The sequence below is a fragment of the Mustela lutreola genome, chromosome 5, assembly GCF_030435805.1.
Source record: "Mustela lutreola isolate mMusLut2 chromosome 5, mMusLut2.pri, whole genome shotgun sequence".
Lineage (NCBI taxonomy): Eukaryota > Metazoa > Chordata > Mammalia > Carnivora > Mustelidae > Mustela > Mustela lutreola.
The window spans coordinates 147871018-147895317 of NC_081294.1; the positions used below are offsets into that span (position 1 = coordinate 147871018).

At 43.3% G+C, this 24300-nt stretch overlaps 2 protein-coding genes, 1 long non-coding RNA gene and 1 pseudogene across 3 annotated transcripts in view; 1 reads left to right on the forward strand and 3 right to left on the reverse strand.

The window, feature by feature from the left end:
* Positions 1 to 12365, forward strand: part of LOC131832600 (uncharacterized) — a 23998-nt gene extending 11633 nt beyond the window's left edge. The window contains exons 3-4 of the long non-coding RNA XR_009354117.1: positions 10784 to 10979; positions 11260 to 12365. This is a non-coding gene — a long non-coding RNA (uncharacterized LOC131832600). The remainder of the gene's footprint in view (positions 1 to 10783; positions 10980 to 11259) is intronic.
* LOC131832598 (cyclin-dependent kinases regulatory subunit 2) lies at positions 2486 to 2934 on the reverse strand. The gene has a single exon (XM_059175813.1). It carries the CDS (start codon positions 2899 to 2901, stop codon positions 2662 to 2664), a length of 240 nt encoding a protein of 79 aa, XP_059031796.1. The 5' UTR covers positions 2902 to 2934; the 3' UTR covers positions 2486 to 2661.
* The window catches only part of LVRN (laeverin), a 66350-nt gene continuing 47714 nt past the window's right edge, over positions 5665 to 24300 (reverse strand). Inside the window, exons 14-20 of the mRNA XM_059175814.1 lie at positions 23973 to 24126; positions 22258 to 22352; positions 20116 to 20223; positions 18868 to 19035; positions 18319 to 18456; positions 13235 to 13310; positions 5665 to 7274 (exon numbers count right to left, since the gene is read on the reverse strand). Coding sequence (XP_059031797.1) covers positions 7134 to 7274; positions 13235 to 13310; positions 18319 to 18456; positions 18868 to 19035; positions 20116 to 20223; positions 22258 to 22352; positions 23973 to 24126 — 880 coding nt within the window. The 3' untranslated portion in view covers positions 5665 to 7133. The remainder of the gene's footprint in view (positions 7275 to 13234; positions 13311 to 18318; positions 18457 to 18867; positions 19036 to 20115; positions 20224 to 22257; positions 22353 to 23972; positions 24127 to 24300) is intronic.
* LOC131832741 (U2 spliceosomal RNA) lies at positions 9963 to 10143 on the reverse strand (annotated as a pseudogene).

Genomic DNA, 24300 nt, shown 5'->3' on the forward strand with positions numbered 1-24300 from the left:
CCCTTGGCATCGCTAAGGATTGTTCAGTTTCATAGGAACCCATGGAACTGTCAGACTGTGTTGATCCCAAGTAAGTGATGCTAATGTTGAGGGGCCATTCTAGATCATAGGACGCTCACCACTATGAGGGCAGCAAAGAAGAAACTCATGCAAACACCAAGCTTAGTAAGTACCCTCTTGCTTTACTGACCTGTATCTATGTACTCCCTGGGTACAGGACGCAGCAAGTCTTCCAAATAGAATACATTCCGCAGCTTGGCATTGTTCGTGGGAGAAAGTAAAGAGAGAGGTCGTCTTGGCCTTATCTCTGTGGCTGTTTCTTTTCTGGGGGGGGGGGGATGGAATTAACATGCAGTTTAGCCTAGGACAGGCAGGTGTTCACATACACACCAGTTATGCACAAACCCCTACATATGCTGGGTTCCATTATACACACCTACACAAATAACCCTTTTTCACAAAATACGCTTTTAGCAAAGTAAGTTATAATATACTTTTAAGAATACAGTTTGGGGGCACCTGGGTGGCTTGGTGGGTGAAAGCCTGTGCCTTCGGCTCAGGTCCTAATCCCAGGGTCCTGGGATCGAGCCCCATATTGGGCTCCCTGCTCAGCAGGGAGCCTGCTTCCCTCCTGCCCCTCACCAGCCTCTCTGCCTACTTGTGAACTCTCTTGTCAAATAAATAAATAAAATCTTAAAAAAAAAAAGAATACAGTTTGAATATGAAAAGCCTCTTTTTCTTTTTCTTTTTCTTTTTTTTTTTAAAGCAGGCTCCACGCCCAGCATGAAGCCCAGTGTGGGGCTCTAACTCACGACCCTGAGATCAAGACCGGAGCTGAGATCAAGACTCAGATGCTTAACCAACTGAGTCACCCACCTGCTCCAGGAAAATTTCTATTAAAAAAAAAAAATACAAAGCCTGTCATTATTTAACATTTTAGAAATAAAAAAGAAATAAAAAAAGGATAATTTTATTTTCTAAATAAAATTTAGAAAAAAACATTTTAGAAATAAAATAAAAAAAGAGAAATGTTTAAGAAATGTTTATTAATTTTTAGAAAAGCAGCAGTAAATCCAGTATATGATAACATAAATAAATTTTACAAAATACTTTTTTACAAAAATATCCCCCACAAAATAGCAGAATGGCATTGTCTGGCTTCACAGAAGTGGCTGGAGTCTCAGATCTGCTTCTACATTCAATCTGCTCCTACATTCAATATGTGTTCTTTTGGTTGATGTATATGAAGAAAGTGTGACCTTAATTAAGAGTATTTTAATAGCTTTTCTAGATCATTATAGACACTCTTCTTTGAAACTATACCACAACTGGACACCTGTAGTTTTTAAAAGATTGGTTGCAGTGTACAATCTGAAACCATATAAATAAGTGTTTTCATGCTCTGCTACAGTAAAATCCAATGGAAAAATAAAAGCCTTTAATTTATTATTTGGAATATCCTCACCCAAAGATAGGATGATATGAACTTTGAAAATAGAGCAGGAACTCCATTTTTCATTCCCTGCCTCTAAATCCCATTTGGAATTCTTAAGTCATGTTATGGCACCCAAGTCAAACCAGATTTCATTCATCTAGTTCGATATTCTCCAATGAAAGGAATAGGAACCGATGTTTGCACCTTGCAGAGAGATTTTATTAAATCAAGATAGTCCTACTTAAACCTACATAGCTCTATGGCAGGCATCGTGTGCTATAACTTCTAACTGAAGTACCATTTATCAATAGTTGTGTGAAATGGCAATATACAATTTAGGTATTAATGTAGCATAGATTAAGTCAGATTGTTGCCATGGTGGCTTCAAGGTTACATTCATTCATGTATGTAAAAAGGCTTTTCCAAAAGACTCAGTTGAGTCTTAAGTTTTAATAACTTTGCAAGCCTAAGTGCTACATACTTACATACAAGTTTCAAATAAACTGCATTTGAAAATTTAACATTTGCATTTATTTTACATTTACACAGCTTTGTTAACTTTGAGTAACATTGTTTTCTATATTTTAAGGGTTTATTCCCTCTGGATTGTTTTTTATTCATTTGAGAGATAGCATGTGCCAGATGTGGGACTCGATCTCAGGATGCTGGGATCAACACCTGAGCTGAAATCAGACGCTTAACCGACTGAGCCACCCAGGTGCCCCAGTCCCTTTGGTTCAAGATGGAAAATATTGGCTGAAACAAGACATTAAGTCTTTGGGGACAACTTATATTTTCAGTTTGTGCTTATTGAAATGTTTAACAGATTAACTTTAAGACTTGGCTGTTACCAAGTTTAAATGAAAAAATGGGTTGAAAGAAAAATATATTGCAGTTTTGATTAAAAAATAATTCTTGTATTTATTTATTTTTTTTTATTTTTATATAAATGCAACATACAAACTTTATTTAACAAAAGTAACAGGTTAAGTCAAACAGGCACTTACATTAAAGAGAAAAACCAACTAGAAATTTTATCTTAAACACCTTCTAGTAACCTACTTGCCAATGCATTTAACTGAGCTCTGTTGCTGTGAAGAATACAGCTCATGCACAGGTATGGATCAACAATTTGTACATTTTTCAAGTATTCACTGAATACTACCCTTATATACACATATACATTAAATTTGAAAAAGACTTAATTGACAATCCCCAGGTAGACTTCATTTTTGTTGCTCTTTTGGAAGAGGTCGTCGAAAGAGAAGAATATGTGGTTCTGGCTCGTGAATCATGTAGTGAACCCAGCCTAGACTCTGTTGGACGCCAAGTCTCCTCCACTCCTCTTCCGACATCAGATGGGTTTTCGGGACTTGTTTGGAAAGTTCTCTGGGTAACATGACATGCCGGTACTCGTAGTGCTCGTCGAAGTACTTGTCCGAGTAGTAGATCTGCTTGTGGGCCATGCTGCGGGCGGGCGGGAGCGTCGGGCCGCACGACCGCCTCTCCCCAGGGCAACGACTCGACTGCGACCAACCGACCACAGGCCCCCCTCTTGTATTTATTTTTAAATTTAGTTTATTTAATCACACATTTGTAGAAAAGGTGAAATTACAAGAAAAATATTTTTCACCCGGAATCCTTCAAAGTAAGTTGTCCCTTGATGACCCATTCATTCACCTGTCCATTTGGAGAGGTGTGTTATAGTTAGGTAGAAGATATCCCTGACCTACAACGGGGATATCTTCTACCTAACTGTAACACACCTGTCCAAGTGGGAAAATTAACATTGTACATTTCTAGTATCTAACCCTCAGACTCCATTCAGATGTTTCCAGTTGTCCCATTAATGTTGTGTATTATAAAAGGATCCAGCTCAGAATTCCATGTTACTTTGTTGTTATGTATCTTTAACTCCTTCAGTCTAAAAATGGTCCTCTCTCTTTCCTATACTTCCGTGACCTTGTGGCTTTTGAAGACTATTTCGTGGCCTGTCCCTTAGTTAGGGCTTGTCTGCTGTTTCCTCGTGGTTAGATTCATGTGATACCAATTTGTCAAGGATCAGGATTTGACATGTTCCCATCAGACCTTGAGTACTTCCTTGTCTTTTGGTACAAAAATACGTTCCCTCTCAAATTGTCCCTTTCCTGCCAAGGCCCTGAGATCAGTCATTTGTCTGAGAAGCTCTGGTTCATATGGCCTTTAGTAGCCAACATCTGGGCTGTGCTCACTGTCAGTAGGAAGTTGCTGCCCCAGGCCCCCTCAGTTGAGAAGGTAAGGTCAATGTTGACATGTATATCTATATCCATTTCTGTACCTACATATATCTGCATCTCTTTGCCTATAGAGAAAGAGTAAGATGTGTCTACACACATTTCCGTCTCTGTGTATGACTCTATCCCTATGTTGAGAACGATGAGGACTGTTCACATCAGTACCTCCAATTCCAGCCCAGTGACCGAAGTTTCATTCCAGATCTCTCTTTTTCAGTGTTTGCTCTGCTCTTCTCCAATGGTGAGATACCCGGGTCCTATGATCATTTGCATATTTTGGTACTTGGTTCCTTCACCTGTGGTAACCGAGCTCCCATCGCTGCTCTGCCGCATCCCATGGGATGCCCTCCTCACCATCCTCAGGCTCTGATACCTCATGCTGGGACACTGCCCTAGCCCAGGAAGTCCTCTTCACCCCACCCCACTAGGACTTGGACTCCCCATTCTCACCCTGTTTGGGCTCTGACTCTCCATGTCATAAGCCCCCTCCCTGCTGTGTGCTTATCCTACTCACTTCCTTGGGCTCTGCCATCTTGCACCAAGCTGCTCTCCACTGCGTGGACCCTCTGCTTTGTCCACCCAAGCTCTTCCACCCATTCCAGGTCATGGGGCTCCACAGCTCCCCCTTGGCTCTCCCTGGTGTAGAGACCTGTCTTCTTCTCACCTTAAGGACCAACCTGCTTATGAAAGGAGGAGAAGAGGAAAAGCCCAAGTAATTCCTAGATAATGTGTGTTGTAAAGAATATATTTGCTGAATGTTGTTGGAATCCAGAGAAGAGCTGGTTGGAGGCAATATTACTTCCATAGTCTCCAATGCTGATTCCAGATTCTCTGTGTGGGGAGGAGATGGTTCTACTTATTGCAAGTCCCACATAAGGCTTTGCTTTGGACTTACTATTTCTGCTAGAGTTGGGATGGAGACAAGATGCCATTTGTTGAGGTAAAGAGGAAAATAATCAAGATTTCCCTCTTAAATCTCATCTCCTTTTCCTTCTTCCTTCATTCCTCAGAATAAAATTGCTGTGCAGCTTGACCCCAGAGCTTTACCTTACCCACGATCTCTCGAGCCTGCAAGACCAAGGCCTTTGTTCTCTCACTTAAGAGTCAATGATGGGAAGTCACCGAATGGATCTGAGCAGGAAAAAGGCAGGAGATTGTGAGGCAAACGTTTCGTTTCTAATTACCGAATGGAAAAAAGGCATGACCATGTTATCCATCTTAACGTTTTTCTAGGGCGAGTGGTTTAAAGCAGACAGTGGATGTATCAGAGAAACTGTTTTATAGTTGGGGCGCTAAATGATAGGCTGGTTCATCGGTTAAGAAATTATTTACACCATTTACACAACTTTGCCTCAGTTTCGCTCCCTGACTTACTGCAATCACTGTCATTAATCAATAATTACTCCATTTTATACGAAATCTAAGTATGATGTAAGAAAACATAATGCCTATCGGGAATAGCCTGCTTCTTCCATGTAAGAGAAAATGTTCATTATGCAAAGTTCTGTTCCCTATTTAGAGGAAGGACTATAAACCAAATATTTGGGCACTTGAGAAACACTTTCAGGGCTGTTAAAATATCACAGAAGCTACTATGTAACCATATTTTGATTTTCAACAGATGGCCTGGAGCTCCAAGCCTAGATGCTTCTCTGGTGGGATCAGTGTTGGCGTCACCCAAACGGGGTGACCACGGTCAGAGCCACTGAGGGCACAGCAGGGTGGCAAGACTGAGGAAGGGGGACGCAGACAGCCATGCAGGAGGCAGGCAGGGGTTCTTGGAGAGGGAGAAGGAAGCCCAAGGGAAACAAGGAGGGAGAGGAAGACGAGGAAGAGAAAAGCAAGAGAGAAGGCATGTGGCATGGTTACTGTAAATTGAGACCATGACCGAAGGAATGATAGGAAATAGAGAACAAATGTTCTAGAAAACACCGGAAGATACGTCGCACACAACAGTTCGAAGACATGGTAATATTTTATTGCTTAAGTTTTACATTTCTAAATTTAGAGAAAAAGCTCTCTGACCTATGACCCATGGTCAAAGTCTGAGGGACCGGGGCTTTGGTTGGTTTTCAGGACCACATCCCAGACCTCCAACTCATGCAGGGAGCATCTTCTTGTGAAGGGGATCCAAAAGGCAACTCTGGTTTTTTGCATTCTCATTTGTGGCTGCATCAACTTACACAAGGGGGAGGGGAACCCGAGATCACAGGGCCTTGAGCTTATACAACGTATTTGAAGGTTTTTTTAACCGACATGGTTCTTAATCTTTACATCCCTCTGAGGTAGATCGGAGATCTGTAGTTTCTTCTTACCCCCATTCTATTAAAGCAGAATCCAAATGAAAACAGAATTACATCAAACACACACAAAGTCTAGAGTGGGACGATTTGCCTTGGCCATCCTGATTTAGTCCGGGGTAAGAGAACTCAGCCAATTCCTGATGTGGTAACCGATGAACGCGTTTCCAGTTGTCCCCACCACAAGCAGGTTCAACTTGGCCAAATGAAACCACGTTTCCAACTTCGTCCCCTGAGTGCATAGCTGAAGAGTGTGGTCTGGTTAGCCTTTTTGTTCTCTTTCTCTTTATGTGACCACCTCCCTTTATGTGGAAGTTCAGTCCCCCATGGCTACCATCTATTGACATCCTGATGTTTGCTCCTAAACTTGGGCTGAGTGAGTGTCCAGCCCACAGGAAGGGATGAAGTCTCCGGCTTTAGGAAGTTTCCTTCTTGCCCTTCCGGCCTCCATAACCCGAAGGGCACTTTATGGATCCTGCGATCTGGGTTCTTTTAGGGACACCCTAAACTTCAGTGGCCTGTAAGGTGTGGCACAATGTGATAGGCCCTGTGGGAAGAGAGAAATGAGCAGAAGACCCACGTCTGGTCCTTAAGGCACGTCATGTGGCTCCTACAACAATCTGTTCCTTCTTCTTAAAATGTTTTTGCCTTGGCCTCTCTATGTCCTCGTGAGTATTATTTTTCTGGCTTCTCTTTCTTTGCCCTGTTGTGTTATTGGCTCATGACCCTTTTACATATTGAACTCCGTAAACCCCAGAGCATTACAAGTCTGTGTTTCCCTCGGAGAAGAATGTGTTCCATGGGCCAAGCATCTAATACTCCGCTGGCTTTCCCGACAGAATAAGCAAGGCTTTCTGAGGTGCATTTGGTTTCAGGAGGCACCCCGGAGTCAATTCTGTGGCTTCACAGCCCAGCGTGAAGAGAAATCTTCCCCTGGGTTGGCAGCATCCTCGGGAATCACGGAGTCTCAGGGCCAAACGTGACAGCCTGGGAAGAACAGAAGGACTGGGAGGAGCGAACGTGACTGACAGAGGAATAACAACACATGTAGGTTTGCAGACTCACGAAGCCCTGGGAGACCCAAGTGGGAGCGGAATCCATCCACGCAGGCTGGAAGGGCGCCCGTTACGCGTTCCTCCGTAGCCATGCCGTCATCCTGGCACTGCGCCTCTTGTTTTCCAGATTTTTGTTCTTTATTGTCTGTAATTTGGCATGGACCGTGAGCCTCTGGTGCTCTTCCAACATGTTGCCGAAAAACTGCTGTAGCTGCAAGCACCAAGGGATGGCGGGTCAGTGCAAACTCGTGTCTCGTCGACACAGAATAAGGCAATGTTCCCGTGGAGGAGCGATGGGACTTTTGTAAATGGCGCGCGCAGGGCGGCCAGGGTGGGAAGGAAGGTGCTGTCCCCAGACTGTGGGTTCCTGCGGGAGGCCCTGCCTGAGAACAAGGAATGAAGACCACGCCTACCCTGAAGAATCAGAGGTAGACCAGAAGCCCCGTGAAGAGGGCGCTTCATCTCTTTGCTCCCAGCACTACACCCCGGGAGCCCAGAGCAGGTGCTCGGTAGCGACCCACCGAATGCATCCTGGATGTTACACCGTGTGTATGGACGGACACACGGGGAGGTCTTCTCTTATCTCCAAAGAAATCCTGCAGCTTCCAGACCTCAAAACTGGCACCTGATATCCATGCCTTCACAAGTGTTATCGTTTATTTAGGAGAACTTAGAGACTGGGCTTGTCCACTGGCCAGAGGCCATCACTGACTCAGCTCTAGCATTTAGTTACAGGAACATCTGCCAGACCCCAGTGAACTAATAAGTCATATTGCATGAAGTCTACTTCTGTGTCACTGGATTCAAACTTATTTTTCTTCCCAATTTTTATTTAAATTCTCATTTGTTAACACATCGTGTAATAGTGATTTTGGGGGTAGATTTAGTGATTCATCACTTATATGTAACACCTTGGGCTCATCACAAGTGCCATCCTTAATGCCCATCCCCCACCTAGCCCATCCCCCACCCACCCACCTCCCTCCATCAACCTTGTTTATTGTCTATTGTTAACAGTCTCTTATGGTTTACTTCCCTGTCTCCTCTTTTTCTTTCCCCTTGTCATGTGTTCATTTGTTTTCTTTCTTAAATTATACATATGTGTGAAATCATATGGTACTGGTCTTTCTTTCTCTGCCCAACTTCTTTTGCTTAGCTGTATGCTCTCTAGCTCCAACCATACTGTTGCAAAAGGCAAGATTTCACTCTTTTTGATGGCTGAGTAATATTCCATTGTGTATCTATAGAGACCACATCTTCTTTATCCATTCATCAGTCCATGGGCATCTAGGCTCTTTCCATAGTTTGGCTTTTGTTGATAATGCTGCTGTGAACAGCAGGGGGCATGTACCCCTTAGAATCTGTATTTTGTATCCTTTGGGCAAACATCTAGTAGCACAATCGGTGGATTACAGGGTAGTGCTATATTTAACTTTTTGAGGAAACTCCATACTGTGTTCCTGCATTGGAACTTAGAACATATGAGATGACAGTGTATCTACACCAGCTCACACATGTCACTTAAACCCTAATGTCCTTGAAGTTGAGGAGTAATAGGGCCATTCAGTCCAATTACCACATAAAAGAAAAGTAAGTTTCTTTTTCTTTCTTTTTTTTTTTTTGACATTTTCTTTTTTTATTTGAGAGAGAGAGAAAGTGAGATCATGAGCAGGGGAAAGGATGGGGAGAGAAGCAGACTCCCCAGGTGAGCAGGGAGCCCAATGTGGAACTCGATCCCAGGACTCTGGGACGGTGACTGAGCCGAGAGCAGCCACTTAACCAACTGAGCCAGCCATGTGCCCAAAAAGTAAATTTTGACCAAAAAGTAGTTGAAGGGACCAGAAACAAGTCTCCTGCCCTCTCTCCAACAGCTGCCCACAGCCCTGGACCATCTGTAATGTGGGGGAGGGGGGTCGGTGTTTGTGGGATTGTGGGTGGGGCTTCATGCATGCTGGGAGCATGAGGCCATATTCTCTCTGGGGGGAGTATGAAGACCAGAACAAGAGATGTGGAGAGTGTATAGACCCTGCACTGTTCTAGAAGGAGAAGGCAGGCATGCAACTTCTCATTTCCGTTTTAGTCATTATTTTCAAGATGATCCCATCAACAGACAGATGATAGTGGGACTATAATCTATAGGTGATCAACAAGCTTTGACAAGAATATTCATAGTAGCTAATTTACTTGTTTTCAAAATGGCAAAATTTCACTACGGCTCCATGTACAGTTGCTTTTTTTTTTTTTTCTTTAAAGAAACTATCAGCGACTCTAGAGTTTTGGAACTCTGAGGACTGCAAAATTTATACGCACTTTGTTCATTCATGAAACGACAACAACAACAAAAATTCCCTGGGTTCTGTAGCTACAAAGATGAACTGAGGCCATGTAGAAGATGTTGGCACAAACTCAGCCTTCCTTCCGGAGCCTTCCTTCTAGGGTGTCTGGCTGTGTCCTTCCGTCTCCTTTCTAGGGAATCCCTGATAATCCCTGAGGCAGCTCAGCCTCAGGCAGGCCAAAACCCACACAAACAGAATTCCTTCAGGAATTCGTGATTCTTCCTCTCTCATAACAACAACTGTATACTCCTGGGTGGCTCAGTCAGTTAAGTGTCTGCCTTTGGCTCAGGCTGTGATCCGGGAGTCCTGGGACTGAGTCTCACATCAGGCTCCTGGCCCAGCTCCCGGGGAGCCTGCTTCTCCCTCTGCCTGCTGCTCTCCCTGCTTGTGCTCTCTCTCTCTGACAAATAAATAAATAATAATGGTAAAAAAAAATAACAACGACATAGCTGACTGCTTCTCTCTCTCTCTTTTTTTTTGGCTCATGATCAAACTTCAGGCCTTTATGACCTACATGTTTATTGGTTTTGCTAGGACAGCATAGCTGATTTTCCTTTTTTTTTTTTTTTTTCATTTTTCCTTTAAACCAGGTCACTGTGTGGAGTGGACCCAGCAAGCTCCTATTCCATCTCCCTGCTCCAAAAATCCATTTAATATCTTATCCTTGGATAGAGGATACATCCGATATTAACCTGATAGGAACCCATACTCCCCTTGATCTCAGCCAAAAGGCCAAGAAGCGACTGATTTTTCCTTTCTTATTTATACAGGCCCTTTCTGTTTGTATTAAAATAGTTGCGGGCCATGGTGTTTAATTTGAGCTCAGACTTTTTTTTCAAAACAATTTACTGAACTCTACCAAGATGAAGCTGACGAACAATAAACTGTGTTCACTTAAAATGTGACAAGGGAACAGGTGGTGATCATCGCATATGCTCGTAACACAGAGCTGGGGTCAAGGTACAGTGAAGCACATTTCCATCATCCACATACTCCTTCAGGCCCTCTCCAATCCAGCTCTCCCTCCCTCCCAGGCAATCCCTGATCTTCTTTTTGTCCCGAGAGATTATATTGCATTTCCTAGAACGTGTCTGTTTTGTTTTATTTTTTAAGATTTTATTTATTTATTTGACAGAGAGAGATCCCAAGTACGCAGAGAGGCAGGCAGAGAGAGAGAGAGAGGAGGAAGCAGGCTCCCCGCTGAGCAGAGAGCCCGATGCGGGACTCGATCCCAGGACCCTGAGATCATGACCCGAGCCGAAGGCAGCAGCTTAACCCACTGAGCCACCCAGGCGCCCCTGGTTTTGTTTTCTTAACGCAGCATCATCATCTTGAGATGTATTCATGTTATTACAAAAACTTATTCTTTTTTTTTTAATTGCAGGATAGGATAACCTGGTGTGGACATATTATGTTTTCCTGATCTATTCACCTCTCGCTGAGTGTTTGGGTGGTTTCCAGTTTTTGGCTGATGTGATTAATGCTGCCATGAACATTTACGTAACAAGTCTTGGTGTGGATATGGGTTTTAGTTCCTCTTGAGTAAACACCCAAAGATGGAATTGTTAGGTCCTACGTGTGTAAGTAACACTTTAAAGACGGCCTGTTTTCCAAAGTAGTTGTACCATGTTAATGTCTCACCAGCAGAAAACGAGAGCTCTAAGTGTTTCACATCTTTGCTGGTGTTTGGTGTTGTAAGTCTTTCTAATTTCACCTATGCTACTAGATGTGTAGAGGTTGTATTAATAGATTACCCTTGTTTTATTGTGTGTGTGTGTGTGTGTGTGTGTGTGTCTGTGTCTGTGTGTGTGTGTTAGAAGGGTATTTGCTTTGGCCCCTAAGTTTACTTTCTGGTTACAGGATCCCCTCTTCTTTCCGGAACTACTCCTCCCCTGAATCCCATGGCTATGGGTTCCAAATGGAGGCACACAACCCAGGCTGAGCCACTGGAGTATTTCATTCCACACCCCCAACCCCTACGGTGACTGGTGCATGTGGACCCGAGGAGGACCAACTAGAGTCATTCTGTGAGGCTGGAACTTGAAGCTGGGGCGTGGGGTGGCGGACAGGGACTCCTCTTCCTGCAAGTAAGAGGGCTAAGGGTGACAGAAACCTGGAGCTACGTTTACCTCCTGTGGAGAAAGGCCACCTAAGTAAGAAGAGATTCAGGCCGGGAGGGAGCAGAGCCCAAAAATGACAATTAGGGGTGGCTGGCTGGTTCAGGCAGTAGAGTGTGTGACTCTTGATCTCAGGTTTGTGAGTTCAAGCCCTACACTGGGTGGAGAGATTACTTTAAAAGTAAAATCTTCAAAAAAGAAAAAGAAATAGCCAGGTCTCTTCTAGGGTCTAGAATACAGGTCTGACTCAATTGTGATCTCCCTCCTCAGGGAGCTCCTTAGAAGTCTCAGGGAGCAGACCTATTTATACCCTAATTAGAGTATAAGGTGGTTAGTGCTATGATACAGGTACTCATAAGATAACTGAAGAGGGGTGGTTGGGTTTTGGACACTGGGGATGAAAGACCCCCTCTCCCCTTGCTAAAGGCTTGTTTAAGTAACCTGAACCTGATGTCCCCACAGCACCCCCTATCCCCTTGCTGAAGGCTTGATTGTCCCCATAGCCGGATGGCAACACATACCAGGATGTCTATTGTCTGTGATCACCCGGTCTGTCAAAAGAAAAGACAAATGAGGAATAGAGTGTACCTGGGACTTTCCAGAGTGCTGAGCCAAGGCCCGCCAGAACAAACGGCTGTGTCCTTGCCTTAAACCCAGTGCCTGACAATGCTTGATTTAAGTTAACCAATCAGATCCCTGTAACCAAGCATCTGCTTCTGTAAGCTCACTTCCCGCCACCCCAACCCTGCCCTATATAATCTGCTCCCCAACTTAGCCCAGCGCGCTCAGCCCACAAAGGCTGATGCGTCCACAGGCGCCTGTGTAACCAATAAACCTCTTGCAACTTGCATCCGGTGGAGGCTTGGTGTCTGCTTCTTGGGTGCGGATCGAGGGTCTTTCAGGGAGGGTATGTGCTATGAAGTGCTGTGAAGTGTGTAAGCCTGACAATTTACAGGAGCAAATAATACATTATATGTTAATAAAAATGATTAATGAAAAAAAGAGTTTTACAAATACAAAACACAAACAAACAAACAAAAATCACTGAAGAGCACGCAGGAGGAGAGAATATAAATCAGTTAACTGAAAAATTCCTAGACTAGGTGGTTGGAGCACGGCCTTAAGGGATAACTAGGAATTATCCAGCCAAAGACAGGCACGGGGAAGTCACCCAAAGCAGAAGACAGAATGTTTCCAAAACCCGGAAAATATGAAACAAGAATAATTTAAGAAAATCTAGAGGCAAAGTGTTGGGGAGCATCTGACACTCTCATTCTCCTACACTCGGTGGTGAGGTGGACAAAAAATGAAGCCAGAGAGGCAGGCGGGGTTCAGGTTATTATGAAAAGAGTAAAAATGTCTTCTCAACACTGTGATGAGTTCTGGAAGCTTCCACAGTGGGGCAAGGACTGGCGGCTATATGAGGGCGGGGGTGCAGGGAGGAGCTGCCCCAGGCAGACAGTGCTCACCAGAGTTCACTGCAAATCCAGGGAGGTGAGGAAGGATGGGGTCCAATCCTCTAGAAGCAAGAATGGTCTCTATTTCAGGAGCAAGATGGAATTAAAAACCATTTCCTGCACACAGTGAAAATCATCCCAATGGGAGCAGAGAGTATCATCATTCAAATAAGCCTGTTGCTTTCAGTTTTAGCAACTCCCAATTACATGAACAATGGCTTCTAAATTATCATTGTAATTCAAAATACCTACAGTACTCACCTCTGTAATCTGCAAGTCTGTACTGATGGTTCTCCCTATTATATTCATGAGAGTAACCAGTGATTGTGTTCCATACCTGCAAAGCAACAAGATGCTAGTCAGAGGTGGAGAATGGTTTGCAAGACAAAGCTGTATTTTATTGGGGGGGAGGGGGCGGTTATATGCTAAGTGCACAGCCCCTGTTGATTCCTATCTCCCAAATCGAAGCAAAAATACATATGAACTAGTTTAGCTTCATCATTTAATAAGATATCTATTATACAGAAGATTTTATCAGCACTAAGTAAATAAAATACAGGTAAATATTGATTTGTGTCCATAGAGTTCTGAAAGCTTTCTTTAAATATGAAAAGCTCCTCTTCAAAACTGCAACTGTTCTTAACTTTTTAAATGAGGTGTTCAAACAGAGGTCACGTACCTCAAACTAAGACAACTTACAAGGGGTAAGTAAATATGGAAATTACGCCCCTTAAAAAATAGTAATTAATATGGGATCAGTTTCAGAAACTCAGGCTAACCTACCCTGAGAACTTATGTAAAATTTTGCATTTGTATATGCTTTTTTGAAGAAAGCATCTACGTCCTTGAAGATTCTCAACATGTTGGTGATCACGGAAGGGCTAAGTACTCCAGCTTTACTTTCCCTCAAACACGCACCATGATTGAAACTTCCCCTCTAGTTTCATGCCCTTGAATGTCCAACAAAGATCATGCAGGAAAAAACAAAACAAAACAAAACAACAACAGAACAAAACAAAACAACAACAACAACAAAACCATAAGAAATATTGTTGCGGAAAAACAACAGATACATACCCGCCCGAAGCCTTGCTGTGGTTAAAAAGGTAAATAAAGACTTTGGGATGCATTAAAGAAGAAAGAAAATTAAAATAGGGTTAATGTTTTGGACTGAGCAAGAAAGGGTTGCCATTCTGTTCTACTGATAGTAGACAGTTAATACACACGATTGACTGACTTCAAAAACGTACACTTGAAATTAAAAATTGCAACAGTTGATGTTGGCATAACACCTAAAGGTAAGAGAAAACGGTGTTTTTGGTCTTTTTTAAGTTCTTCACGGTAACTTAAGCTGTGTCTCCTTGAGCAAAGGGAAGGATGAGACAGTCTCCATATAAACACTGCTGTTTCCATAGGCAGAGAGGACATACCTCTTAGCTCTCCATTTTAATTGACCACGTATTAAAAGCCTGTGGAATGAGTCAGGAAATCTGGCAAAATTTGGAAAGAAAGGAAGGAAGGAAGGAGGGAGTGAGGGAAGGAAGAAAAAGAAAGGAAAGGAAACTAGTTAGGGCCCTAAACGTGTGATTTGCTACCAGACGGAGGAGGAAGACTACCCAGAGAGACAGGACTGGGTTTGAAATGACCTTGGGCAATTTGTAAAGGGACTAAGATATAGTGAGAAGAATCGTTCTGGAGAGGAAAGGGGATGCTGTGTGTTGAAGCACCTATCAGGGTCCCTGGCCCACTTCATCTCTTCCTGTTTTGCAAATTGCAAGAAGAGGTATTTAAGATTTTATTTATTCATTTGAGAGTGCGAGTGAGAGAGAGAGAGAGAGAGAGAGAGAGAGAAAGCACGGACGGGGGTGGGGGAGAGGCAGAGGAAGAAACAGGCCCCCCACTGAACAGAGAGCCCAATGCAGGGCTCCATCCCAGGACCCTAGGATCATGACCTGAACAGAAGGCAGACGCTTAACCAATGGAGCCGCCCAGGCGCCCCAAGAAGAGGTATTTTTGACACAGAGAAGATTTGTCCCTCTTGTTGAGAGAGCAATCTCTGAAATACTACTGCATAAAAATAGGCACATTTCAAATAGTTTATCTGCCAGTGGTCAGATACACGCTAATTCATACAGAGACCAGAGCCAACCTGTGTCAGTAGAGTTACTGTTTTAAAAATCTGGTAACATTCCATGCCAGTGTGGTTACAGGGATTTTGGGCCACTCTCCTCTGGCTCACCTTCTGTCTCTTTCCTCTCTTAAATTTCCCCTCCCTTGTGATCCCTTTCCCCGCCACGTCTTTTTTCCCGGGACAAGCGTAGCCACTAGGCAAGTACAGGGCCAAGGCATCCAGCCTGATCTAGGGACAGATGGTGGGCACCGGCCCCTTTGAGCTTGGGTGCGCCTCTCCGTAAACATCTGACTTTTCTCTGCTCGTGTTCCTATTTCTCTGTTCAGCTATATGCTCCCCATTAGGAAACCCAACAGAGAGGAAGCGGGAATGTGTGCAAGTTTTCATGCTTAGGACTCTCGCCAATATAGCTCTTGCATCTGAAGAAGAAATCAACGGTTTGGTGAAGAGGAAGGGGGTAAGATTCCTTTTGGGTCAGTTGAGTTTGAAAATGATCATACTTTATTCTACACTCAGGTAAAGCTGGGTTTTCCTGGAGACTGTGAAGCCTACATGGTTTTAAGAAAACCAGAAGCATGGGATGCCCAGGTGGCTCAGCCAGTTGGGCATCTGCCTTCAGCTTAGGTCATGATCCCGGGGTCATGGGATTGAATCCCATGTTGGGCTCCCTGCTCAGCAGAGAGCATGCTTCTTCCTCTGCCTGCTGCTCTCCTTGCCTCGGCTCTCTTTCTCTGACACATAAATAAATAAAATATTTGGGGGAAAAAAAAGCTGAAAGCACTTGACCAGACGATAGGACACAAACACCATTTCTACCGTCTACAGCAACAACTCATACAAATCCAATGCTTCCTCTCTATCCACACATTCTTCCATGAGACCCATCCACAGCTATGAGGCCAGACACATCTTTCCCTCAACCGCAAGATGTCTTTGAGCTCAATGAAGTTTCCCTCCCTAGGATCGGGACTCAAAAGGTCATCTTTGGCCCAACAAGGACCTTAGATACTCCACAGCAATCACTGCAATGCTCCGAACATGGGAGTGAGGGGCAGGACCAAATCGAAGTTGTTGGCCTCCATACAAGTATTCCCAACCACAGTTTCAGATCAGGCTTCCTGGGAAGAAGGCGGAGCCTGGGTGAGGCGAGCAGATGTTCTTGCACTGTTGAAGACCAGTGTCTACGGCTCAAACACTTGACCAGCCCCATTCCCTCTGTTCCAGAGCCCCAAGTTCCAGCCACCTCCTGTGACTGGTCCCAAGTCAGACACTCAGTCCTCCCCCACCCCCCAGCCCCGGCATTTCCTAGCACCCTCATGGATGCAGAAGCTCATTTTTCCCCACTGCTTGTTCAAATCCCACTCAAGTCCCAGTCTTCTCTTTGGGTCCCTACCCCTTCTCCAGCTCTTCTCTTATCGAATTTATCAGATAGCATACCTTCATCACTTTATACCCCCGACGAGAGCTTAAACTACCTGGATCTTGGCATGGAAAGACGAGAACTTTTTATAGGTGAAGGAACCTTGGGATTGATCAAATACGCTACCTCTCAGCTTATACGAAGGGAAACCAAGGCCAACGTGTTAGCTAACAGGAAAACAACAAACAGTTGTTCTAGTTACATTCCAGATGGGAGTACTGGAGAATTTGGTTTCTCATCTGCTTCTCTCGCAGGACAACTGATCTCCTGGCAAAATGACCCTCCGTTTACATGACACAGATGATAAGTAGCAGGATTACAGCCCTGACGGGCAGGAAAAAGCATATGGAAAACTCTATAGATTTCCTTCTGTGGGGTTTCTTGGGGTCTTTATGATGCTAGCATATACTGTGAATTTGCAAAAAGTGGAGGTTAATACAAACTGCTCCCAAACTGATGGGGCTACTGTCTTTCTTGTTTCTAGAAAGCTTATCAGCGTGTTTTATGAATGAGGCTCGGTGGAACATACCAGAGCAACATGAATTTCATAGCTAACTTGCTAGTAATCAGTCACATATCAGGAAGTTCAGAATGCCTTTTTCACATAATTAATGTAAAATGTAATTTGTCAGAGCCATTTGTGTATTTATCCTTTATGTTATCTTTATTAATATATGAAGACTGATAACATGCTAGTCTTCACATCAAATATAACTGTTCAAATAAGTGATGATTTAAATGTTCTGATTTCAAAGCACTTTTTTTTTTGGCGTTGTAAAGGAGTTCAATACATTTACAAAAGAAAAACATTTTGTTCTATAAGAAAGTCCTATTCATATATATATATATTTTTTAGAGATGGGGGGCTGGGTACATGGTGGGAGAGAGAGGGTGGGGGAGGGAGAAAGAAAAAAACATAAGCAGGCTCCACCCCCAGCACGTAGCCCTACAAGGGGCTTGATCTTATGACCCTGAGACCATGATCTGAGCCAAAACCAAGAGTGGGAATGCTTAACCAATAGAGCCACCCAGGAACCACCCCCTGCATTCTCATTCTTAAACATTTGCATTCTAAATATACATTCTCTTCCAAAAGGATCAACTTATTTACCAAATTTATCTCCCCAGTTTACAGGTGTTTGGACCTGATAACAGACCCTTTCTACCTGCTAACTCTAGGATATGTAAGGACTTGGAGGATGCATTATTCTTTCCAGAATGTAGGATTAAGTCATGCTCTGGAAAGATCAGCCATCAGAGAAAGGCATGCTGTCGGATTTTTACATGTTCATGTATATTTCACCCAACAGGGGGCTATGAAGCAAGCAGATTTAATCTTAAAAGGTGAGAGATATGGCCAGTTCAAGAATATGGAACCCAGATATGTGAAAGGTCTCTGATAGGTAAGACAGAACCACAGCCAGGCGGACGTAGTCATGAACACTGCTGTTTCTTGAAACACAGTGGTCTACCTCAGAAAATAAGTGAGTGGTTGGTGAGCACTCATGCCAATAAAACATGACTTGCTCTACTCTATGTCTCTGATGACAAACTTCTTAAGGGGCACAGTGGGGAAACTGAGGTAGGTATAATCCCAGGCAAACTCATTTTCATACAGAAAGCTGAAACTGAGGGTAAGTGTCCTTCTCTTCCACAGATGAGATGAAATGCAAGAAATAGCATCACTTCTCTGGTCAAGGCAAAGGACTTTTGTGAACTAGCCCAACTAAGGCTGAGCGCCTAGCACAGAACCAATGACCTGTATGAAAGAGAGGTCTCGTATTTCCTTCTTACCTTTCACTCACAGCTTGCCAATTGTTGACTAGAAAGTCCTTTGCAATGTACCGGCCCACTTCCGCCGCCGCCACCACTTCAATGACATTTGTCTCATTAAAAGCGAAAGGCGATGCAGTAATGGCATACTCCAAGTACCTGCAAGGAAGCATTTGCAGAAAATAAATGTGCAGGGATGCCTGGGTGGCTCAGTGGGTTAAGCATCTGCCTCGGGCTCAGGTCATGATCCCAGGGTCCTGGGATTGAGTCCCACATCGGGCTCCTTGCTCCACAGGGAGCCTGCTTCTCCCTCTGCCTCTGCCTGACTATACTCTCTCTTTCTTGCTGACAAATAAATAAATAAATAAATAAAATCTTTAAATAAAGAAAATAAATGGGCAAACACTATCCAATAGAAAGAGTGAATTTCCACAAGTTGACCTAAAATTCTATATGGTGCCAACTCAGTAAGGCACAGACAGGTATTTTCTGAGTTCCTGTTTTTCTCCCTTTGGTTCATTAATTGCATTCCTCTACCAGGAACTTCCAAGATCAGTTGACCGTAATCACCTGTTGAGTATCCTTGGGTCTCTACTGCAGCTCATTGCATAAGCGAGTTGAATCCTTTCCTCTTCTTTTGTTTTATTCGCATACATGTTCAACAGGAAGTCCCATTCTTCCTCGCTTCCCAAGGCAATGCCATAACATAAGATGACACTTTTAATTGGAGAAGGTATTCTGTAAGGTAGAACATGCAATGGTATTTCTCATAGTCGTCACGTTATGTATTTACTTAGGGTGTTCTACTTTTGGAAGGATATATCCAGAAAAAAATGTTGAGATCTCAGGTACGAAGATCAAAAGTAGGGCTCGAGAAAGTCAACTGCAGAAACGTCATGAGCATTAATATTGCGAGAAAAGAACATCAGATTAGTTTAGAAGCTAAGGGGTTCTAAGAAAGAAGGAAATTATCATAGTTCGATCAATGTACGTTGATAATTCAGCTTGGGTGCATATTTTTTTTTTTTTGAAGTAATTTCCATACCCAACACAGGGTTTGAACTCACAACCTTGAGATCAAGAGTCAGAGGCTCTACCAAGGGAGCCAGCCTGGAATGCGTCATCTCAGGTGTTACGATCACATTTCCTAAAAGTCCACCTGAGGTCATGCATTAAAGGTAATAGAGTAAAACCAGAAAGACAGTCTTCGTGTCAGCTGTCCGTGGGAATACAAACTCATAGAGAATGCGCTCCTTGGACACACTTACATATACATCACAGTAGTAAACCATCAAAGAACCACCAAAATAAGACTCCAGACACACGCAGCTGCTTCTTAGGGGATGTACTGACGACGAGTAGCCCAGGGTACAACTCACTGTGTAAATTCGAATCTGCTGTCATGTGCAGACCTACCGTAGGCAATGCCAAAAAAAGGGGGTGGGGTGGGGCTATTGGAAAACAAATAGGAGACAGACTACCCAAGAGAAAATAAAACCATCACTCCCAGAAAGAGAACATCAAAAAGGTAGAGAAATTATTGCTGTTGAAATAGGACAGAACCGGGATGCCTGGGTGGCTCAGTGGGTTAAGCCTCTGCCTTCAGCTCAGGTCATGATCTCAGGGTCCAGGGATCGAGTCCCACATTGGACTCTCTGCTCAGCAGGGAGCCTGCTTCCCCCCCTTTCTCTCTGCCTGCCTTTCTGTCTACTTGTGATCTCTCTCTCTGTCAAATAAATAAATAAAATCTTAAAAAAAAAAAAAAAAAAGAAAGAAAGAACTAGGAAAGAACCAAGGGCAAGCCAATGTGCGTCTTACTCATTCTCTGGCTGGTTCGTCCAGTCTTTGAAGAGTTCCCTTGATAGCTGAAGACAGTCTTCAAGGCCCAACCAGCATGCCGTTTCAAAAAGTTTTTCCAGGGCTACTCTTAAAGGAAAGCACAGAGAAAAACATTTTGTTTTGCTACGTTTATTGCACTTATTTTTTTTTCCTTTCTCCAACTGCGTGTGTTTCGTGAGAGGATGGGTTTATTTTAAAATATCCTTCTAATAACCACCGGGTTTGTGAAAAAAAAAAAAAAATTAGCTTTTGTGGATGGCAGACTTATTTAGGGCTCAGAGAAATATTTGCTGAGAAGCTCTCAGGCACCAAATAAACTCCAAAGACTGGTATTTTTTTGAAAGTCGGAAATAAATTATCGCCATCCTCCATCTCCCTCAAACACACGCAGGAGTACACACAGTCCGCATCTGCTATCAATTTATTTTTCCTCTCTTTTTACAATAATTGTCTTATGAAGAGAAAGAAAAAAGACTTGAGAGCATTTGATCTAATACCCTGAAAAATGAAGTTCTTTCTCTTTACACGGAAAGGAGAGGGAAGAGTTTCTTTTCTTTCCACAATGCTCTTTCCCTCGCTAGAACTTTTGTTCCTTCCTCTGCTCTGTCTGGCGAGTTATGTTCATGTCCAGATAAAGAATAGAGATTTCTGTTTTGTTTTGTTTGTTGTTTTGACAGCTGAGAAATGGTATACATTTTCTTTCGGAACAAAATAAGTTCAAAAGGATACAGTGAAAAACGGTAATTGATCCAGAGAAGCGATGTCTGGAGGCATCGCTCTTCATACTCCTGAGTCTCTCCAACTTGGATTCAGAGGTAAAGGAATTCAAACGGGCCATAAGTTTCCAGAAAATGCAAGAGCCAAATGGGGTTGCTCCACCCTCCATTTGCAACCTCAGCCCCGCCTGACCTTCCGATAAGGAGAAGGAAGGATGGCCAAGGGTGGAGGACCTCCAAAAGATGGTTCTGAGCATTTCTACACCCTCCCTCTCTCTCCCTCCCCACCCCAAGTTGGATGCAGCAAGACGGGATTCTCTACAAGTACACAATTCTCCAAGGTTCCTCGGAAGACAAATGGCCCTGGGAAGCTACCAAAAGTAGGTCACTTGAGTCCAGTTCAGGGGAGCTAAGGATATGGCTGGCTAACATCTGTGGTGCCTGAGTGAGCACACTTCTGCCTTCCTGTTCAGGCACCCAACCCGACTGCCCACGGATTGTCCCACTAGTCCTCACTGTCTCCCATTTACATGTCTAGTCAACCCTGTGTCCTTCTAGTTACGTGCCTGAGCACGCAAATGTCTCCCTTCTCGGAAGGATACTCTTGAGAGAGAATAATTAATTTTGTCTATTTTGTATTTTTTGCTCGGTCTGGTTGATTTCAGCCTGATTTTGATCAGAGCTGTAAACAGAATTCCTGTACCGTCGCAGATAACAAATTCCCTCCCTAAATCTAGAAGTTCCCCTCTGGTACCTCCCACTCCCTACAGATCTTGGGTCACGGGAAGGTCAGGGGTACCGCAGCCCGATTTTTACCTTTAACCTCCTTCCCAGACCGCCAGGACAACATGCTTACTGCCCTCACCAAACCAATCACATGGAAATCATTTGCAATACTTACTCGTGCTCACACACAAGTGACTGCAATATTCCAGGCAACTCCTCTCATATTTGTATAAGGAATGATTGAATTTTTGTCATTAATAACAAACAGAAGGGACTTTTTTCTCTGGTGGCCTTCCCATGCCTTCAGTTCATTGGTATAGGCTGGTTTTACTCTGTATAATCCCCTCACCAATGGCAGGACACACTCAAAATCTCAACCAGAAGCCTAAGAATTGAGAGAACAGAGCTATAGATTCCTGTGTGTCCAGGTGTGAGCCCTGCAGGTAAACTAAGATCCCAAACTATTATCTCTGAGTAGGAAACTTGTAGCTCACTCATCCCAAAGCCACTGGTCTCAAGGAGCATGCAAAATCTCCCAGTTAAATCATAGGTATCGAGATCTTCCTAATATACATCTGGAAACCCACCTCTTAACATGGACCATTTTATTCAGTTATAAATTGAAATGAATAAATGGAATATACATATTCAATAGAGAGAAATTTAAAAAAATACCTACAGGGCTAAATAGTCGTCTTGTAACACTGTTGCGTTTTCACGGATAATAGTTGAATATACATTCCATATCGAGGTAAGTCTCTTCAACAGATACTTCTATGAACAATAAGGAAAATCTATGGTTAGCTTTGGCTCGCATCACTGAATTTGCACTGTATTGCCCTCTCTCTGAAAGGACAGGAATACAGGAGTGATAGGTGTCTCCTGAGAAGTTGTCTTTCTTTGTTACTAAACGTGTAACTGGTTGATTTTGTTGTAGCCTCCCTTCATTCAGGTTCCTCTTTGGTACAATGGAATTGCCGAGAATACCAATATAACCTTTTGATGAGGACAAAACAATATTATGTACGTGAGTACACTCCATAGTAGGTAGGAACTTGATAAATCATGGCTCTTATTACCATTTCATATCACCTGGAACATTTTCGGGTGTATTCAAAATAGAGAAAGAAACGATGAATGTTAAAACTGTTGAACATTCTACCTTAGCACTTCCATGCTTTGTATCTATACCTCCAAGAAAAATAAGGATGACTGATCTATGCTTCAGGCAATTTTACGCCGTGAGTCAGAAATAAAGTTTCTTTGATTGAGCTCTCAGCTGGTGAACAGCAAGGTTATAAAAGTTATCCATTTATAATACATCCCTAAGAACAAAGTAGATATTATTCATTGACAGTCCTTAAAAACAAATCCTAGGGCACCTGGGTGGCTCAGTCGGTTAAGCATCTGCCTTCAGCTCAGGTCATGATCCCAGGGTCCTGGGATCCATGTTCAGCAGGGAGCCTGTTTCTCCTTCTCCCTCTGCTACTCCCCTGCCTCACTTGTGTGTTCTCTCGCTCTCTCTCTCTCTCCCAAATAAATAAAAAAATTTAAATGAAGACAAACAAAAGCAAATCCTAGTTATTACTTCTTTATCCAGAAGCAGGAATCAGAGTTTATCAATGAGCCACCTCAATCCCACACTTAAGTGTCTTCTTTTCTGGGTCACCATCCCCACAGTCAAGGACATTTGGACCGGCACTCTGGACAGCTGAGGAAAGAAGTCTGGACCCATGAGGTATTTGTGATCTCGTCCTCCATCAGCCCCAGAAGCTCACTTGTAATTATCATCTGGACCACTCTATGGTTTGTTTCTGGTCCCTTACTCTCTGGGTCCCTTACTCCCAGCTGTTCCTTTGGTTTGCCCTTGAGCCATCTTTCTTATGATCACTGTTTAAGATCTAATGAAGGAAGTATGATGATGTCCCATTGCTTGATGAATTCCTATTTCCCTCTGTCACTTGCCAGCAGCAAAAGCAGCTTCCAAGTGTTTACTTTTCCTGGAACATACCTCTCTGGTGAAGCCCTAGTCCTGTAGACCAGAGTACTTCAATGATGACTATAGGGTTGTTAAAAGTCTTTCTGTTTGACTAACAATCAGAAGAGTGGCTGTTAGACAAAAAGCATACCATTTCCATCCACTTCTGGGTTCTTAGGGCACACTGTCGCTTCACCAAGAACTAAAGACTTTTCCAAACTTCTCTCATACTCATTTCCTAGACCAGGCCATGACTAAAGTATGACTAAGAGTAACCAGCCCTTCCTAAGAAAATGAATACATATTTAGAACTAATAGACTATGACTTGGGGAAGGATGTGTTCCACAGATGCTGTCTAGATATGGAAAGAGGAAGACAGGACTTTTTAAAACCACATAACAAAGAAGGAAATTACCTTTAATAACGGGTACATATCATAGCTGTTCGCATCAAAAACAAGATCCTTGGTTACCAGGTTCACCAAGACCGCATACCAGACTATGATTTCATCTTCTTCAGCAAGGTACTTGGTTAAATCAAGGGCTGTTTCAATCTCAATATAATTGTTTCTGTTTGGTTCAAAAAAATACACACTCAAAAAACCTCCACTCGCTAAATGGTTTGCACACTTTCCATATTTGTTCCATGCTTCGATGCCTGACTTTAATAAAGTTTGTGGAATCAGATGAGGAAGTTGAGAAGCAACACGGGAAGTTTGGGGGAGTAGAAAAAGAATAAATGAA

Coding starts and splice junctions, on each gene's coding strand:
- LOC131832598 (XM_059175813.1), bottom strand. CDS start 2,901: ATGGCCCACAAGCAGATCTACTACTCGGACAAGTACTTCGACGAGCAC.